The sequence below is a fragment of the Balaenoptera physalus genome (assembly GCF_965194825.1).
Source record: "Balaenoptera physalus genome assembly, chromosome: 16".
NCBI classification, from domain to species: Eukaryota; Metazoa; Chordata; class Mammalia; order Artiodactyla; family Balaenopteridae; genus Balaenoptera; species Balaenoptera physalus.
The window spans coordinates 76,496,608-76,516,258 of NC_138898.1; the positions used below are offsets into that span (position 1 = coordinate 76,496,608).

Genomic DNA, 19,651 nt, shown 5'->3' on the forward strand with positions numbered 1-19,651 from the left:
ACAGTCCTCTCAGCTTAGCTACCCCCGCCCTCGCCCAGTGGCCACCGCAACTCAGCCGGGTTGGGGGTGTCGTCTCCGGATTTGCCTCCCCTGGCCCCGACGGGGCGCCACGTGGGGCTCAGGGGGCACAGCGCCAACCTCCAGCGCCCCGCAATGCGAAAAGAAAGGGCGGGGCCTGGGAGGGGCGTGGCAAGTAAGGGGCGGGGCGAGCGCGCGAACTGATGGACAAGACCGGTGCTCGCAGACTGCGGACAGGGACGCTGAGGCCTGTCCGTGGGTCAGCCGATCCTTCGGCCAGTCGGCCTGTGACTCCACCTCCCCCTTCGCCTTCACAAGAACCAACCCCCACGGGAGCCCGATTGATAATGAAGGCGGCTTCAGCCAATCGCCTGCAGCGCCGCGGGCCGGGCCATCTCAGGCGGGGCCGAGAAGAGCTGTCCTTTCTGGTGGTGCTGAAAAGGGCTCTCCAGCGGTCTTGCGAGATGAGGCCAGGAGAAAAAAAATCAAAGTTGAAGCCGCCAGGCAGCTGGCTGGGGTCATGTTGTACGTAAGAGGAGGGATCTCCCCTCCCCAGATCCTGGCCTGTCACCCCTTAGACTTCTCACAAACGTAGGAACTTGTCATTCTTCTGGAGGAGGAGGAAGCGCATTCCACATGAGCTTCTCTGAAAGGGTCTGGAAGTGGGCCGGGGGCATATTGGGGGCGCTGAGCAAGCGCCAACCCAGCTATGCTGCCCCTCAACACCCTGGGAAGAGAACATTCAGTTTCCAAATGTGCTGGAATGGTTGGGGGAGGGGGCATAATTACTGCTGGGACCAGAGTTGCCTTCGCTTCCCCTAGGGGCCGCGGGAGTGAGGATTACGACCCTGGCTCATGTGGTCCCTCCTTCCTCCATCTGCACTTCCTCCTCCTCCCTCCCCCCACAGCCCCCAAATAAATCCCAAGCCCCTCCCTTCGCCCGTCCCCAGGATCTGACGTGGGCTTGACACCTTTCTCAGCTCTCCCTCCCGCAGCTCCAGTGCCCGAGCCTCGGCTCTCCAGGTTCTGCAGCCCCCTCCTCTCCCCGCCAAGCCCCACTAGAGCACAGTAGGGACCCTCCCTATCCTCGACCCCACCCTAGGTCCCCGGAAGCTGTTTTGCCTCGACCCACTTCCCCAGCTTAGAATCCAGCCAGCCTGGCGGACCCAGGTGCCTGAGCCAGAGGGTAACCCAGGCGACCCAGCTCCTTCGCCCTTCTTGGCCCCACCCGCTGCAGCCGGAGCCGCGCCCCCTCTCCCGCAGACCGGAGAGCAGAGGACAGAGGAGACTGGCCAAAGAGGGGTGGGCTCCAGGCGACCCCCAGCCCAGTTCTGCCCCTCCATCCCAAAGGCAGAGACATTGTCTCCCTTGCTAACTGCCAGTAGGAAAAAAAAATTAATAAGAAAGATAAAAGAAGACGGAGGAAAGGTGACAGCTAGATTATTTAGGAGAGGCGCAGAGGAGAGAAATTGGTGTGAGTCGCCATGGGGACTCCCAGGGCCCAGCATCCGCCGCCTCCCCAGCTGCTGTTCCTAATTCTGCTGAGCTGTCCCTGGATTCAGGGTAAGGACTTGGGTGCGTGGGGGTGGGCCCCCGGGAAGGCCCCCAGCGGGGTCCTATACCTTCCTTTCTCCGAACATCCTGCGCCTTCTGAGCTCGTGGGGGAGGGGAGGGGCACAGCTGACGGAGAAGGGGCAAGCCAGGGCTTTCCAGCTTGCACCTGGAGCCCCTAACCTCATATATTGAGGAGTTGGGGAAATTAATGAGGGGAGCTTTTAGCAGCGTCTCAGAGGTTAAATCCAGGAAGAAGGGCTGGGGTCGTTGTGGCGGGGCCGGGAGGGGGGGATGTCTGCGGAGGCGGCAGAAGCAGACCGGGTACCTGGGTGGGAGATGGAGGTGCCGGGAGAGATGCCAGGCGCAGCACACACAAATATTCTTGGACGTATGGACAAAGACAGATGAACAGAGGCAGTGCTCAGAGGCCAGATATTCAATCCCCAACTCTGACCCCCCAGCGAGACTCCAGGGAAGGGGGCAGAGACTGCAGAGAAAGAGAGGGAGGAAGGGAGGGAGGACCACACTGCAGAGACAGAAACCCAGAGAGAAAGCTGGACACTGCAGAAGCAAGGGCTGGGAGGTGCTGCCAGACCCTCCTCAGAGCCCCGGGGTTGGGGGGAGAGCATCACCGAGGGGAAAATGAAGGTAGCGCCCTGCCTCTTCTCTACCCTGCTGGCGCTGTCCGAGGTGCTCACGGAAGGCCCACACAGCCTGGGGGAAAAGGGAGAGAGGAAGGGGTAGGAGTGTGATGGGCAGCTGGGAGCCCCTCCTTCAATCTTGGCTCTCAGCCCAGTCTGGGACCCTCTGAGCTCCTGCTGGCCCAGCTGACTGAGGAGAGAATAAGAGCTCTGGAAAAGATCTTTCTGGAGAAGGAAGGAATGTGGGGCAGTGGAAGAGCTCGCACAACTTCATCTCCCAGGTCTGCCCCTGAAGGAGGAGGAGGCACTGCCGGAGCCTGGAAATGAGACCCCCACTGTAGCCTCTGAGGCCTTGGCGGAGCTGCTCCATGGGGCCCTGCTGAGGAGAGGCCCAGAAATGGGCTACCTGCCGGGTGAGGCCCCCAGAGTGGCAGGAGCAACATAGAGGCAGAGGGAGGGACATTAATTCAGGGAAATGGGGAGCCAGGCCAGTGAAATTCAGAGAGACAGAGAGAGATGGTTCGAGAGAGTCAAAACTGGACGTAGACAGTCAGAGAGCCAGAGAAATTGAGGTAGAATGATCAAGAAACAGCACAGAAAAATAGACAGAGAGAAAGACAGATGGAAACTCAGAGAACCAGAATCAGAGATAGAGTGGAAAAGAGACACAGAAAGAGAGAGAAATGCAGAGATTAGTAGATCTAGAATCATAAAATCAGAGAGGGATAAGAATACTAAACATAGACCAAGAGTTCTAGAGAGTGCAAAGGAAAAAGAGGAAAGAGAAAGGGGTAACCAGGAGAGGGAGCCAGATCTGAATGGGGGGACAGAGAGAGAAGCTCAAGGAGACTGTCAGAGTGGAAGGGCCTGGACAGAGAGAAAAAAAGAAGGGGGTGGGGGGCAGGCTGTGGAAGCCTTGGCAGGAGGGGGGGAGTTTGGGTGGGGAAGGGAGAGGTGGGGGGCCTGCGCCTCGTGGGGGAGGTCTTTTGGGTTCAGTGGGGAACTCTCAGTTTCTCTCAGCCCTGCTCCCCAACCAAGGCCCATCAATGTGCTCCTCCTGTTCCCTGACTTCCCTCGCACTGTCCCAGGATCTGATCCAGACCCCACACTAGCCACCCCTCCAGCCGGCCAGACTCTTGCAGCACCCTCCCTGCCACGGGCCACTGAGCCGGGCACAGGGCCTCTGACAACAGCCGTAACCCCTAAGGAGGGCAGGGGGGCAGGCCCCACCGCGCCGGAGCTGCTGACCCCGCCCCCAGGAACTACGGCCCCGCCCCTTCCCGGTCCCGCCTCCCCAGGCCCGCCCCTCGGGCCTGAGGGAGGAGAGGAGGAGACCACGACCACCATCATCACCACGACAACTGTCACCACGACGGTGACCAGCCCAGGTGAGGCGATTGAAAGGGGATGTGGGAGAAGAGGAAGGTGTGGATGGGGGAGAGGCTGCCGGGAACGTGTGGAAGAAGGGGTCTAGATGGGAGAGGGGCTTCTGCTTAATTATAGTAAAGGTTAGCGTTGATACACCCTTACTATGTGCCAGCACTGTTCTATGTGTTTTATCTCTTATGACAGTTGAGGAAGGGAGTTCTGGGCACAGATGGGAGAGTGAACATTGGATAAAGATGGTGAGGGGTGCTGGGGAGAAGACAGATGAGGACCCCCAGGGTTACTTGGCTGGGAGGGCAAGAACACAGAGATTCTCTCAACCCCAGCACTTATATCTCTTTAGTTCTGTGTAATAACAACATCTCCGAAGGTGAAGGGCATGTGGAGTCTCCAGATTTAGGGAGCGCGGCCAGCCGCACCTTGGGGCTCCTGGACTGCACGTACAGCATCCATGTCTACCCTGGCTACGGCATTGAGATCCAGGTAACTGGACTTAAGCATATGATTGTGAAACCTCCCAGCCCTTCCCTCCGGGCCCAGGGGTGTGCACGGGTTTGGCCTAGGAGCCAGAGAACTTGTTTTCTGACTCAGATGGATCTATTTTCTGAGGATCTCACAGACTCTCCTAAAGTTCTACAACTTGGCCAACGTTACCATGGTTCTTGGTCTGCTACATACAGGGAAAAGGAAGGCAAGGGGCGGGGGAGCTTAGGGTGTCACACACCCCGGCTGACTTCCCTGGCGGGTCTGGGTCTGGCTTCTTTAGGTGCAGACGCTGAACCTGTCTCGGGAGGAGGAACTCCTGGTGCTGGCTGGTGGGGGGTCCCCAGGCCTGGCCCCCCGACTCCTGGCTAATTCCTCCATGCTGGGAGAAGGACAGGTCCTTCGGAGTCCAACCAACAGGCTGCTCCTGCACTTCCAGAGCCCACGGGTCCCAAGGGGTGGTGGCTTCAGGATCCACTATCAGGGTGAGGAGTTCGGAGTGCTGGTGGGAGGGCAGGGGCCACACTGGGCACAGGGAACATCTTCAGAAGCCTTCTAAGCACAGGGTAATGTTGGGGCCTTTTCCTCCTGACTAGGACTATGGGGGGCAGAATCCTCGGAGGAGACCTATACACACTTATCTCACACACTCACAGACCTGTGCCTGGATGTGCACACATCCAAGTGACAATTCATCCATTCACTCAGCAAATGTTTATTGAGTGCCCACTTCATACCGGCCCTGTGTTATCCTTGGGGAGAGGAATAAACAAGCCAGATGTAAAGGGAACTCAGAATCTAGGTAGGGAGGTGGACAAATAATCAGGATGATTATAATTCAGTGAGATAAGGACCCCCATCCCTATGATGGAGGAACTACTGTCAGAGAGAACAAATGTCAAAGGGACCTAAATTTCCCCTATAAGGAATATGGGGACACCTCCTTGGAGGAGGTGATGACTAAGCTGACACCTAAGATGAATTAGCTAGGGGAAGGGTGGGAGGGAGAGAAAGAGGAAGGCAGACGTCTAGATGGATGGAAAAACACATTCCAAGACCCAGAGAGGAGAAAAAAATGTGACCCCCCTTGAGGAGTTGAGGTAATTCAGCATGGAAGATAGAATTGTCTTAGCTGTGTGACCTGGGGTGAGTTACTTAACCTTTCTGTGCCGCATTGTCTTATCTGAAAAATGGGGATCAAAATACTTACTTTGTGGTATTATTAGGAAGATCAAATGAATCAATACACGTCAAGTGCTTAAAATAGTGTCTGGTACACAGTGAGGGCTCGAAAATGTCAGTCATTGCTATTACAGTAAAGCACAGAAAGTGGTGGGGAAGTAGGCTAAGAGGCTAGACTGGGAGGTAGGTTGGATTTGGATGACAAAGGGCCTTACCAGCTTCAGTGAGGAGTCCTCGGACTACTTTATCCTGCAGGGGAGGAGGAGACATTTTGAAATGTTTTAAGCAAGATAGTGACAGCCTCAGATTTGTGACCTAAAAAGATCCTGCTGACTTCTGGGGGTAGGAAAGAGGGGATGTATCTGCGCATGCTTGCATTCGCAAGCACCCACCCACAGACAGCCTACACACACGTGTGCATCTATATTTGCCTGTGTGTATGGAAACCTTCCCACGATGCAATGTACATTCTAGCATACACGTGTGCATGAGGCAAGGGGCCCAGCCCAAGGTCCCATTCCAGACACTGCTGCCATCTCCAAAGTCCCTTCCTTTGCTCAGAAACAGAGAGGGAACTGTGTGCTGGGCCAGTGTCCCCTTCACTTCACCTCATGGCCTTGCTGCCCTCTTGTGAGCTCTGCTGACACCAGATCCCTTGTGACTTTACCCAGGACACAGACAACCCGTATCCCTTCCTCACACACTCTCCAGCCTCTCCTGAGGCCTCTGCTCTGGCCTTGCCCCAGGAGGTAAGGCATGCACGGTGGAGGTGCCCAGCAGCAGACCTACTCGTGGAGAGACCAGTGAGCTGGGGGACATGTAGTTGGTGGTCAGGGCCCGGTTGTTGGGGAGCAAGGGCACGCCTTGAAGGCCCAGGGCTGAGGGCTGGGCTTCAGATATTATAGGATGTCTTCCTGCTGGCTCCTTTAAGCAGCCACTTCCCTAGGGCATTAAAATAGGACTCTTTAGACGAACTGGAACATTTAAGGAAGTAGGGCTATTGCATAAATGGGCCTTCATTACCTGCCTCGGTCTTCCCTGCTCTGCGGCTTCTCCAGGCACCTTTGGGACGGAAGCCCTGTTTAAGCCCTTCCCAATTTGCACTAGCTGGGCCCTCCAGTCTACAGTGGCCTCATTAGCTTCTCTGGAAGGTCAAAGGCTCCATCACCCCTCACCCCAAGTCCAGCAAACGTTCCCATTTACAAAACTCTTTCACCAACTCTTATTTTGGTTGCTTCTCACAGCAGCCCTGGGGGTGGCCATTGTCAACTCCATCTCTGAGAGGAAGACAAAGCCTCAAAGCTTATATGGATTGCTCAGCCACCAGCAAATTCATTGCAAAGTCAGAAGTCAGATCCCCAAGTCCCTGACCCCTGGTCATTTATTAATTGAAGCTGAGGGGCGGGCTTCTGAGTACTGAGTATTTTCTGAGTACTTTCTATGTTCCAGGTGCTTGATTCCAGGTTTCTTTTCTTTAAGGCCAAGCCTCAATGATAGGAATTGTTATTGCCATTTACAGATGAAAGGCCCTACAGGTGAAGTCACCTGCTCAAGGCCATACAGCTAATAAGTTGTGAAACTAGAATTGGAACTTAGGTCTGCCCATCTCCAAATCCAGTGCTCTTTGCACTGTTCCACATTGCCTCTTGGCGGCATCAATTGATCAGCTAGGCTAGGTTTTTAGGAGACAAAATAAAAAGCATTTGATTCAGTCTCACAATGGCAATAAGCGGGTGTTAATGTGATGATAAAATTATGCATGTGGATTGTGTATAGGCAAAAAGAAAAAAAAACTAACTCTGTGGGAAAGGGGAGGGGTCAGGAAGACTTCCTGGAAGAGGTGGTACTTAAGTTACTCCTTAAAAGATGAGAAAAAGTGAGAAGAGAGCCTCTCAGGTAGGGGAAATTATGTGGAAAAATATGGAAGTGGGACTGTAAAGAGTCACAAAACTGTATCGTGTAAGATATATGGGCCATGGGTGCTGAGAACTGAAGCTGGATGGGCTGGGCTGGAACCAGTTGTGGAAGGGGCTTGAATGTCAATCTAAAGCATTCAGACTTGATTCTGTTGGCCGTGGAGAGCCATCACAGAGGCTAAAGTTTATTCAAATCACTGTGGGGTTTTTTGGTTTGTTTTTTGTTTGTTTGTTTGTTTTGTCCACTGTTCGGCTTGCAGGATCTTAGTTCCCTGACCAAGGATTGAACCCCTGCCCGGCAGTGAAATCGCCAAGTCCTAACCACTGGACCGCCAGGGAATTCCCAAATCCCTGTGTTCTAAAAGGCTGTTTTTATGTCTATCTTAGCAGACCATGAACTCCTGAAGGCAAGGCCTCAGTCTTTTTCACCTCTGACCCTAGGACCCAGCCAAGGAAATGCTTGTTGAATTTTGAAACAGGGAGAGACCAGGTCTCTTCAGAATCACTCAGGACTGGAGAGTCAGAGAAAGCAAAGGCCCAGGCAAGCTGGACCCTCTGCTAACCAGAGCCTGCCCCTCGTACAAGACCCAGCTTCGATGTACTTCCTCCAGGAAGCCCTTCTTAATGAACTCTGCCTAGTCTTAAACAGACACACAGAGCTCTGTCAGGATCAAGTTCAGAGTCTATCACTGATTACCAAGTCACTTTCTATTTGTTTGTTTTATCTCATATGTTTCCGCAAGAATTTCAGGAGGCTTTCAAAAAAGAATGCAAACAATAAGATTAAATAGAATAAGTAAGAGGGAATTCCCTGGCAGTCCAGTGGTTAGGACTCCACGCTCTCACTGCTAAGGGCCGGGGTTCGATCCCTGGTTGGGGAATTAAAATCCCACAAACCGTGCGGCGCGGCCAAAAAAAAAAAAAAAAGAATAAGAGAAAAATTGGCACCAGATAATGCTTATTAAATTTGAAAAAAATAGAATGTGGATGGACAAGCCATTGTTACTAGGGACAAGCCTCAACCTGGTTCTGGGCTTCCTAGCAGCCAATATGAAAAGAGAGATTACACAGTTCTCATTGCAGGAAAAAAGATAAACCAGTTCCTTAAGGAAAGCAAAGCTTTCCCTAGCACTTCACTTTCACTGGGGGATTCATTTAGGGGACACTGGGTATTAAGGTCTTTAATGACAGAATCGTCGGTTTCTAAAGGAGTTTCTTGTGAGTCCTCTGGATGAAAGCTGAGGGTATAATACCACAGTGACACCTCAGTGGAAGAAAGTCTGTGTGTGTGGAGGGGAGAAAATGATCTGCGGCACTTAATAACTTGGAGCCTCAATTTCCACATCTGGAAAGTGGGTCACAGCCTTTCTCTGACTACCTCAAAAGCACTGCGTGAACTCATTTTGGAAGCTGAACAAGCTCTGCAAATACTATTTGCTATTATTAGAGCTGAATCAGTTCAGAGTGGTCAACTGATTTGCCTGAGTTCACACAGTAAATGGGTGCTAGGGTCCAAAACTTCTTTGAGTCTCAGGTTTCTCATCTATAAAATGGGGGCCAAAGTGGGTAGATTACAAAGATTAGGGGAGATAAGGGATGTTGACATTACCTCTTCATGAGACAGTGTGTCCATGTAAGGACTCCAGTATGGAGCCAGTTTGTGCCCTGGAGGGTGAGGGGGACCTGGAAAGAGGGGAGGAAATGCTAGGGAACCAGTGAGAGAGGATGGCCTGGGAGAGTAAATTCTCCTTCTCCTGCTCTGCCTGATCCAGCCTACCTCTTGAGCTGCGGCTTCCCTCCCCGGCCAGCCCATGGGGACGTGAGTGTGACAGACCTTCACCCTGGAGGCACTGCCACCTTCCACTGTGATTCGGGCTACCAGCTGCAGGGTGAGGAGACCCTCATCTGCCTCAATGGTACCCGGCCAGCCTGGAGCAGTGAACCCCCCAGCTGCATGGGTGAGTCTCTACCACAATAGGTGTGGCTTTCTGTCCTGGGAGCCCCACTGGAGGGTCCTACCTTGGGGGTCTCTATCTTTGGGAACACCCATCTTGAAGGGGTTTGTGCCCTGAAGAGTCCCTATCCTGGGGTCTCCATTTGGAGCTCTTCACCCTGAAGGTCTCAATCCTTGGAGTCTCCATCCTTGGGGGGGGGGCTCTCTCCATCTGGGGAAGTGCCACCTCGGGGGAGGGGGTTCCCTTTTTTTTTTTTGGCCGTACTGCATGGCTTGTGGGATTTTAGTTCCCCGACCAGGGATCAAACCTGTGCCCCCTGCAGTGGAAGCGCAGAGTCCTAACCAATAGACCACCAGGGAATTCCTGGAGGGTTCCCATTTGGGGAGTCACCGTTCTGGAGGTCCCTTGCTTTTGGAGACTCCTCATCCTAGAGGAAACCATTCTTGGGGTCTATATCTGGGGGTGTCTATCCTGGAGAGTCTTCATCGTGGGATCCTATCCTGAGTATTTTCCATCTGAGAGCTTCAGTTTGGGGGACTTCCCCATAACTCCCCACCTCAGGGTGTCCACGTCTGGGAAGTCTTCATTTTGATGGAATCTCCATCCTGGGGGTGGGGGTGTCCATCCTAGGGCTTTTCTATTCCAAGGCTGGTTCCTCACCTGGTAGTGGCCTGAAAAAAGTCCTGGGGGTGAGCCTGTAGGGCAGAGGTCATCCCAAGGCCAGGTCCCAGGCCAAGGTGTGGGTGCAATAGCTCTGCAGATGGGAAAAGGACAAGTCACCTTAACCTGCCCCCTTGCACCGTCCACAGCATCCTGTGGTGGCACCATCCACAATGCTACACTTGGCCGCATTGTGTCCCCTGAGCCTGGGGGAGCTGCAGGGCCCAACCTCACCTGCCGTTGGGTCATCGAAGCAGCTGAGGGACGCCGGCTGCACCTGCACTTTGAGAGAGTCTCCCTGGATGAGGACAATGACCGGTGAGGGTCTGGGCCTTGCGTCAGAGGTCCTCACTTCAAGGAAATAGGGAGGCTGCAGTAGACAGTCAGACAGACAGGGGGGGGAATCCCAGTTGGGATCTATGTCAAATGCAGGTTGGTCCTTCCCCTTTCTTAGGCAGTATAGCTGTGCAAACTGAGACAAATCACTTAATCTCTCTGTGCTTCAGTTTTCTCATCTGTAGAACAGAGATAATAGTACCTCCCTCTTAAGGGAGTGCTTGGAATGGTAAAGTGCTTGGAATGGTGCCTAGCACACAGTAAGCACTATAAATGTGTTTGCCATCGTCATCATCATTATTCTCACTCTTTATCTAACAAACTGGTATCCCAGCTCTGACATTAGTTGCTATGTGTAGCTGGACAGGTTACTTATTCTTTCTGTGCCTCAGTTTTCTCATCTATAAAATGAGGGATAATAACAGTATCTAACTCAAGGGTTCTTGTGAGAATTAAGTGAGATAAAATGTGTAAAAGCTTAGAAGAGTACATGGCATATAGTTAATGTTTGAAAATAATAGCTACGAAATAAGGTTAGGAGAGCAGGCAAGAGGTGAGGCAGCTTCTGAGGGGAAGCTGAGCTCCTGGCCACCTCTGTCCATCCCAGGCTGATGGTGCGCTCAGGGGGCAGTCCCCTATCCCCGGTGATCTATGACTCGGACATGGATGATGTCCCAGAGCGGGGTCTCATCAGTGATGCCCAGTCCCTCTATGTGGAGCTGCTTTCAGAGACACCTGCCAATCCCCTGCTGCTAAGCCTCCGATTTGAAGGTAACTGCCCTTCCCCCGGGGCCCCAACTGCCGCACCTTCCCCTCTTCCTGACGCCCAGGCATGGTCACAAGCACATAATCCATCTCTGCTTATCTCCACGTTTGGATTCCTGAAAACTGACTTGTCTCCCCATCCCAAATCGACAAGGACACATTCTAATTCCCTGAGGTGGTCTTTTCTACTTAAGCTTCAGGTGTGGCTGGATCCAGGTACACAGCCAAGAGACCAGTTACTTAAATCTCTTCATTCTTTCCTCTCGGTTGGCTTCATTCTCAGGTAGATTCTCAGTCTGTTGTGTACCTAGCAGTTACAGATTTACATACCAACAAGTTTAGTAACTCCATCAGAAAGAGAGAAAGCATACCACTTTCCTAAGAGCTTTAACAAAAATGCCAGGAAAGGCTTTCGTTGTCCTGGCTTAGGTCATCTATCTATGCCTGAGCCAATCACTGTAGCTAGGGGCAGGTGGTGTTATGATTGGCAGATCCACATCACATGGCCATCCTTGGTTGGCTCCAATTGAATCTCATGGACTGGAAGTGGGGAGGACATGTGACCCAAAATGAAAATAGGAGTGCTGTTAACAGACGAAGGGGGCTGGATGCTGCATAGGTAGGAAGGAAGGAAGTCAGTGATCATGGGGGGAGGCATTTGAACTGGGACTTAGAGGATAGAGAGAATTTTAAAAGAGGAAGATTGGGAATGAGCATCTCAGGTGAAAGGAACAGTGTGAGCAACAGTAAAGAGGTAGAGAAAAGCCTGATATGTTTGGGAAGCAGAGAGTTTCACTGTGGCTGGAGCAGAGGATTTGTGTAAACAGTAGCAGGAAAGAGACAAAGAAAGTAAAATGCTCAGAGATGGGAAGGGCTAGTTTCTGGTATGAATCAAGGGAGAAAGGGAATTGGCACTTGGCCCTGATGGATGCATAGGATTTGGACATGATACCTTATCAGGTTAAGTAATGGTGAAACAAAACAGTGGATCTGAAAAATAAATTGCATTTTAGATTCTGAGAGTGCAAAGAGAATTTCTAGGTTTGAGGCCTGCTTCCATAGTTGTGGGCCACTGCTGCTCCATGGGCTTCAGGCTCTTTCTGTATCATAGGCACCTGTGCCTTACCTGAGTCTAAGATATGATCAGATGGGCAAAAACTAAAACACTCTACAAGTGTTAATTTTTTTGCTGACTTAGACCAAAGTTAAAACTGAGTAGCTTTTGTGTTTGCCTCACTTTTGGATTCTAGCCACAGTATGGATAATCAGGGTTGATCAGAAACCAACAGTTATTTTTGAGGAGCGAACACACCTACATGAGCCAGGTCTCCAAAGGCACCGTTTCCCCCCACTCCATTACAGCTTCCAGAGACAAGTGTCTCTGGCTGGGAATCAAGGAATCTGGGCTTGAGGTCTGGTTCTGCCACTGCTCTACTGTGTGACATGGAGCAAGTGGCTTTTTGTCTGTGGACCTAGTGTCCTCATCTGTAGAATAGTGGCTGGGACTTGACTGACCTTGGGGTTTCTGTCCAGAGGCCGGGGAGCTAACATAAATATGTGAATGAGGAATGTTAGGTTTTGGGGGAAACTGGAGAGTGAAAGCTAAGCCCAAGGGCATTTCATTTTAAATAGCCCACTGTGGGGCCAAACCACACTGGAATTCAGCCTGGTTCCTCAGTCTGAGATCCCTGGAGGCCTGTCCTAATGCTTAATTCCTGTGACTGACTCCTCTCTAGCCTTTGAGGAAGATCGCTGCTTTGCCCCCTTCCTGGCACATGGCAATGTCACCACCACGGACCCTGAGTACCGCCCAGGGGCACTGGCCACCTTCTCGTGCCTCCCAGGATATGCCCTGGAGCCCCCTGGCCCCCCCAATGCCATCGAATGTGTGGATCCCACAGAACCCCACTGGAACGACACAGAGCCAGCCTGCAAGGGTGAGCCCTCCGCCTCCTCAGGACATCCTTCAGTTCACAGACTACCCCCTGAGCTGGGGATCCTAGGAAGGCTGTTCAGGAAGGAGAACCTAGTAAACTCAGGATCAATCCCTGTCCCTTTCAGAGGCTTAGTTTTCTTAGCTGCGTAGTTGATGGGCTTGTTACAGAATTCAGGAGTCATAACCCAAATATCTTCAAGAGCTAGAACTGGAGTTGGGCTAAGTCATGGATTGGGTGGTGATGCTTAGGCTGGAGACTGGGCGGGGTTAGTTAAGACTGGGGCTGGGGATTGGACACAACAGGACTAGGCGTGGCAAGAATCAGGTGGGTAATAGATAATAGGAAACCGGGGAGGCAGTCTGGTGCACACAGTTGGGAGTGGTGAGGATCGTAGCGAAATAGAGACTGCATGCCCACCTGGGTCCTGAATCTGACACCCTTTCTATCCTAGCCATGTGTGGAGGGGAGCTGTCAGAGCCAGCTGGTGTGGTCCTCTCTCCGGATTGGCCCCAGAGCTATAGCCCCGGCCAAGATTGCGTGTGGGGTCTGCATGTCCAGGAAGAGAAGCGCATCTTGCTCCAAGTTGAGATGTATGTTTGGGTACTGCAGAGGGTGCAGTGGGTGTGGGCTCAGCCAAGTGTGATATGACAATGCACTGGCCTGCATTCTGATCCTGGCTGGCTCGAGCGTCTACACGAGATTCAGTGAATATATGTTCGGATGAAAGAAGTGGCTAAGGATTCAGGATGGGGGTGTGGGACATCAGGTAGACCCAGGTACAAATCACTTATTGGTCAGGCAACCTTGGACAAGTAAATGGGGTAATGCAGCCTTCCTCGGGGACTATTGTGAAAAAGGAGCTCTGGTTTGAAGTCTCACTCTTTGGCTGTTTCTGAGGCCCCCCTGGAGTGATTTCCAGGGACCCAGGCCCAAGCTGTTGCATCAGCAGCAGCACACAAGGTGGGCATGGGTGTGGGGGAAATCCAGTGAGCTACTTTGGTGTGAGGTGGTCATGTGCCTGGACAGAACCAGAAGTGGGCGTGGCTCAAAAAGCATGTATTCGGTTGGGGCCTTGAGTTGGGCTGGGTGGTAATGAGCATGGTCTGTGACTGGTCAGAGCTGGAGCTGAGCCTGGCTGTGCATCACCTGGTGATGGAGGAGGGACTGGGAAGTGGGAGGCGTCAACAATGATCAGGGTTGGGGATTGGGAAGCAGGAACCAGGAGGAGCCACAGACCAAATGGAACCTGGAGCGACTAGCGTGGAGGAGAAGCCCATAACTGATCCAAACTGAGACCTGGGACAGGAGAATGTAGGGTGGGACTGGAGAGTAGGTAAGGTTGCTAATGAGCTGAGTTAGTGATTGGGCAGAACCAGATGGGAGGGGGGCCGATCGTAACCCAGCCCCCATATCTGGTCCCTCTCCCTGCAGCTTGAATGTGCGCGAAGGGGATATGCTGACGCTGTTCGACGGGGACGGTCCCAGCGCCCGAGTCTTGGCCCAGCTGCGAGGGCCTCAACCGCGCCGCCGCCTCCTCTCCTCTGGGCCCGACCTCACGCTGCAGTTCCAGGCACCTCCCGGACCCCCAAACCCGGGCCTGGGCCAGGGTTTCGTGTTGCACTTCAAAGGTACCGAGGCGTAGGGTCCCGAGATGGGAAGGGGTCCGCAGGTCAGAGAGGCCCCCGAGGCTGGAAGGGCGCCCTGGGTCGCAGGACAGCCTCCAAACTCGCCGTCTCTCCCCTGCAGAGGTCCCGAGAAACGACACGTGCCCCGAGCTGCCGCCCCCGGAATGGGGCTGGAGGACGGCTTCCCACGGGGACCTGATCCGGGGCACTGTGCTTACTTATCAGTGCGAGCCTGGCTATGAGCTGCTTGGGTCGGACATTCTCACCTGCCAGTGGGACCTGTCCTGGAGCGCAGCGCCACCCGCCTGCCAAAAGAGTGAGCCCGGGCCCCGCCCCAATCCTCTCGTGGCTCCGCCCCTGCCCACCTGGGTTTCACGGCTCTGCTTGGGCTCCGCCCACCCCCTCTGCGCCCCGCCTCCGTATCTTCTTCTTCCCGCCCCCGTTCTGTCTGGACCCATCCCTTCGCTCTTGGTCCTGCCTAGATCTTCCTCAGGCCCCAACCATATGTCCAGTGGGTTCCACTCCTCTGTTCCTCGGTGTCCCAAAACTGTCCCCTCTGGTCCCCACTCTCATCTTCCCAGGGCTGCATCCCTCTCTCTTGCACTGTTCTGGGTCCTGAACCTGGTTCTTCTGGGTTCCTCCCCCATCGTCTCCTGGCCCTGCCTCTGCCCAGTCTGAGTCCCGCCCCCCTGCCCCCACCCCCACCCCCCACCCCCCCCCCCCCCCCGCCTGCCCCGTCATCTCTTTTCTTGTTCTAGGCCTTGCTCCAGTCTCTCAGTCCCCAACCCTTGACATTATGGGGAGTCACTTTGCAGGGGCTTAGGCTTGTCAGAGAACTCGGTTTATTTTAATTCAGTTATTAAAGTCCCATGATGTGTTGGGGCTGGAGTTATGCGGAGGTGTTGGGGACTCTCCCTACCCTGACAGAGCTCACAGTCTGGGACAGGGACACTTACTTAACTCAGGATATTAGAGTAGTAACCGCTGGGTGACTTCAGGCAAGGTACTTAACATCTCTGAGGCTTTGGCTTCTTCCTCGGTGAAGTAGGAACAGAGGATTGTGAAAAGCAAATGAAAAGCTTTTCACGTTAGTGCCTGGTGCAGGTAAACAATGAGTAAGTAGTAGCTGCTATAAGTATGAAGAAGGGCTGTAGGAAGAGGGGTGGGTTAATTGTCCCAGGCATAGGGCAGGAGATTTCACAGAGAAGGTGACATTCAAAGGAGCTGGGAGAGTTTATCTTTTAGAAGAGCAGAAAGGGGTGGCATCTTGTCACTTCCTCCAAATTTTTGGAAGCCTGTCACCAAGATATGGGATTGTAGGTCTTTCACCTGGCCCCTAGGAGCAACGGTGGGACCAATGAGGATAAGTTTCAGGAAGCCAGATTTGGACTGGACACAAGGAAAACTTTCTAGTTGACACAGCTCCCCATCCCTGGAAGGAGTCACAGGATGTCCAATCTGGAACCCAGACAGCACGGGGCAGGGACAGGAAGGGATGGAAGCGGGGCCCAGAGGGGAGAGGGCGTGGCCCAGCTGCCCAAGACTCAGTAGGGAACCTGCCCAAGGCAGCACATGGAGCCTTCAGCTGAGCTGAGACCTAAGTCTCTGAATCTCAGCCCAGTGCCCCCTGGCTGTGACCCTGAACAGTTCCAGCTTTGCCACTCCCTGGCTGAGTGGCCACAGACCAGTCATTTGACTGCCCTGAGCCCTGAGCCCCAAGGGAGGTGATAGTGACGCTGACCTCTCGAGATCATCAGGGTATATGATATCATGTTTGTAAAACACTTTAGCGAGGTGCCTTGCACAGGTCTATATATAAGAAATGGCTTTGACTGGGATTCTTCCACAGCAAGGTTGTAAACAAATGCCCGCAGAGGCCAGGCAGGCAATACAAGTGAGCAGAATGGGCTGGCGATGACAGGAATGAGGGGAGCAGGAGGGCTGGGCCCCTCTAAAGAGGGCAGCTGCTCTTCTGCTGATGATTTGCCATGCAGGGCTGACACGGTTGGGATTTAGCTGGTTTGCTCTGGTTGAGTGGTTCAATACTTCAAATTTCACCCTCGGATGGGGGCCCAGGTTGCCCCAAACGTTCTGTTTTCTGGAAGAAACCTGATATGTAAAATACATTGAATTTTAAGTTTTCCAACTCCTGCTCTGTTCATTCTGAGGAAGAAGTGGGAGATGTGTGCGGAGTGTTGCCCAGAGGAGATGGCCCACGACTCAGGCGTCTCCCAGCTCTAAGCTTCTGGCAGATCTTTTAAGGCCCTGGCTCCCCCTGACTTTGCCCTCCTGCCAACAGTCATGACTTGTGCCGATCCTGGTGAGATCACCAACGGGCACCGCACCACCTCAGATGCCGGCTTTCCTGTTGGCTCCCACGTCCAGTACCGCTGTCTGCCGGGGTACAGCCTGGAGGGGGCAGCCGTGCTCACCTGCTACAGCCGGGACACGGGCACGCCCAAGTGGAGCGACCGGGTCCCCAAGTGCGCCTGTGAGTCTGGGGACACCCTAGGACGGGTGGCTGGGTGGCCTGCTCAACGGTGCAGCTGGCCCATGACTGACCTCTTCCCTGCAGTGAAGTACGAGCCGTGCCTGAACCCCGGGGTGCCAGAGAACGGCTATCAGACATTGTACAAGCATCACTACCAGGCGGGCGAGTCTCTGCGCTTCTTCTGCTATGAGGGTTTTGAGCTCATTGGCGAGGTCACCATCACCTGTGTGCCCGGCCACCCCTCACAGTGGACCAGCCAGCCCCCACTCTGCAAAGGTGCCTGGGCAGGCAGGGCAGGAGGGGGCACAGCAGTGTCCAGGATGTGACAGGGCTGGGAAAGTCAGGTAGCAAATTCGAGACCCTGCCGAGCTCCCCGTTCACCTCCTATGGGCTCTTATCCTCAGAGGTATAGCCAAAAGCCCTGGAGAAGTTCAAGGTCATGGAATTATCCTAAGGGAAGTAGTAGAGGGGGCTTTGGTTTGGCAGTCCCTTGCCTTCTGGATAGGTCTCAGTTTCCGTATTTTTGACAAATCCTACAGACCTGGTTGATTTAGACTGCCCAGGGGTCTGGAGGAGGAGGACTGAGGCCCTGCTCTAACTATTCCTCCCCTGTCCCCAAGGGAAGGATCAAGTTTAGGTTGAGCAGAGGGCAGAGAATCCAGGCTGTCCAGCCCAGCCCCACTGGGCTCCCGGCCCTCTACCCAGCCTCCTTCCCTCCCTGGCTCAGACCCCGTCCCCTCCTCCTCCTCTCCCTGCAGTGGCCTATGAGGAGCTCCTGGACAACCGAAAACTGGAAGGTCAGTGAGGGCACAGGTGGAGACCCAGGCCTGGCCAAGTTGGGAGGGCAAGGCAGAGGCCGGGGGCAGGAGGCCAGGCCCCCGGTGGGGTAAGGCCCAGGGTTCAGGGCCCAGGGTAGGAAGCTGGGAGAGCCCAGGGCTGGGCCCAGCCCCAGATCACTGGCCTCTCCTCCTCCTTCCAGTGACCCAGACCACCGACCCGTCACGGCAGCTAGAGGGTGGGAACCTCGCCTTGGCCATTCTGCTGCCCCTAGGCTTGGTCATCGTCCTCGGCAGTGGCGTTTACATATACTACACCAAGTAAGTACCTAACTCAGGGAGCTGCTGGCCAGGGCAGACGTCCTGCCTGCCTGGCACAGAAGCCCGGGTGAGGGGGGGTTGGGGGCTCACTTCTCGATAAGCCCCTCTATCTCCTTCCTTTCCCAGGCTACAGGGAAAATCCCTCTTCGGCTTCTCAGGCTCCCATTCCTACAGCCCCATCACGGTGGAGTCAGACTTCAGCAACCCACTGTATGAAGCTGGGGTGAGCCCTTCCCCTGCCCCTGGAGTGCCACATCCCTCAGCTCCCCTGGGACTCCATAACCTTCTCTCAAGGTCTTTGTAATATCTGTCTTGGGAATTGCAAACTCAGCTGCCTACAAAGGCCATGTCAATGAACAAAGCTAAGTCAGGTGGGCCAATCGGGAGTGGTGAGGGCTGTGACTAACTGGGAAACCTGTACCCCATCCGGTCCGTGGAGGAAACCTAGGCCCAACTGCCAGAGCTTCCAACTGTTCAAGACAATCCAGAAATTTAGATTTTTATGTGACTTTAAGATACTGTAGGATGAACCAAATCCTTCCATTGGCCAGATTCAGCCCCATTCCCATCCCATGGTCCCCAAACTCCCAGTGATCAATGTTATTTTAAAAACACAGAGTCTTTCCCCTTCCTTGTGGATGCCTCCTCCCATTTTGCTGCCTCCTCCACCTCCATCCCATTCTAGTGACTGATGCCATCTCTCTGTTTCCAGGATACACGAGAGTATGAAGTTTCCATTTGAACACCAAGACTAAGGCTGCAGGACCCAGGACGTCCCTCCTCTCCTCATTCTGGGCAGGAAGGAGTACAGGACCTGGCCTCTGGCTCCTTTCCTCCCTGCTGTGTAAATAATCTCCTGGTCCCACGAGGGGGCTTTGATGGCCCTGAGGACCCTACAGTAAATAAACCAGCATCCTGTGCCCAAAGCCTCCTCTTCTCAGTTGCCAAACAAGGGGCCTGCCCCCCACTCACTCTACCCGCTTTTGGACCCTAGGAGGGGAAATCAGCCCCTGATGCAACTCCTGGGGCCCCTCCAGCCCAGGGCATCCCACAAGGACTACCCAAGAGCTCTGCTGTTCCCTTGGTCATGAAGGCTCAGCGCTTCCCAGATGCTCTGTCCCCGGGTCTAACCTCTGACCCTTGGAGGGTCAGAAGAAGAGGGATGAAGGGGAGAGCTGGGACAAGGCCCCTACCCCCTTCCTGCCATGTCCCCTACCCACAGTCTCCCCACCTTTGCTTCTGGATTTTTGTTTTTGAGCAATAAACAGAAAATCTCCGTTTGTAACTGGGCTGGTGGGGTGTGGGAAGGTGGGTCACAGAGCACTGGAGACGGTGATGGTGGCCTCTCTGGAAAGAGGGCTGGGGAGAGGGGAACACTTGGGGAAAAAGATGGAAATTTAAGATTGCAAACAGGGCAGGGTTGAAGGGGCTGGCCTGGGGTCAAAAAGCCTGACTTTAGGCTCAGCCTCTGGAGGACCCGCTGGGCCTACTCCTGGCCTCAGCAGTCTCTCCACAGGGCTTGGCATTTCCAGGCTCTTCTAGCTGGGTGATAAATGACAGTAGCTGCCTCTCCTCCTTCAGTGTTTGGCAGGTGACAAACAGCGC

General features: G+C 53.8%; 1 protein-coding gene across 7 annotated transcripts; it reads left to right on the top strand.

The window, feature by feature from the left end:
- The first annotated feature begins 207 nt into the window (after window positions 1-207).
- On the top strand, window positions 208-19,331 carry SEZ6L2 (seizure related 6 homolog like 2). 7 transcript variants are annotated; one of them, XM_082428395.1, is made up of 18 exons: window positions 208-1,581; window positions 2,495-2,626; window positions 3,302-3,601; window positions 3,943-4,082; window positions 4,366-4,567; window positions 8,953-9,138; window positions 9,945-10,113; window positions 10,739-10,902; window positions 12,633-12,833; window positions 13,285-13,423; window positions 14,265-14,461; window positions 14,580-14,774; window positions 16,758-16,949; window positions 17,034-17,225; window positions 17,708-17,746; window positions 17,929-18,046; window positions 18,148-18,269; window positions 18,759-19,331. In XM_082428395.1, the coding sequence occupies exons 1-17, from the start codon at window positions 1,503-1,505 to the stop codon at window positions 18,260-18,262; spliced, it is 2,760 nt and encodes a 919-aa protein (XP_082284521.1). In that variant the 5' UTR covers window positions 208-1,502; the 3' UTR covers window positions 18,263-18,269; window positions 18,759-19,331. The 7 variants fall into 7 exon arrangements, with proteins under 7 accessions (XP_082284521.1, XP_082284524.1, XP_082284520.1 ...); XM_082428394.1 differs by having other exon boundaries at window positions 213-1,581; window positions 18,173-18,269; XM_082428398.1 differs by lacking the exon at window positions 17,034-17,225 and having other exon boundaries at window positions 210-1,581; window positions 18,173-18,269.
- Window positions 19,332-19,651: the final 320 nt, after the last annotated feature.

Bases quoted from the DNA above. Each gene is read 5' to 3' on its own strand.
- SEZ6L2 (XM_082428394.1), top strand. From the start codon at position 1,503: ATGGGGACTCCCAGGGCCCAGCATCCGCCGCCTCCCCAGCTGCTGTTC. The intron at 10,114-10,738 runs GTGAGGGTCTGG...TGTCCATCCCAG, and splicing joins CTGGATGAGGACAATGACCG to GCTGATGGTGCGCTCAGGGG. The intron at 18,270-18,758 runs GTGAGCCCTTCC...CTCTGTTTCCAG, and splicing joins ACCCACTGTATGAAGCTGGG to GATACACGAGAGTATGAAGT.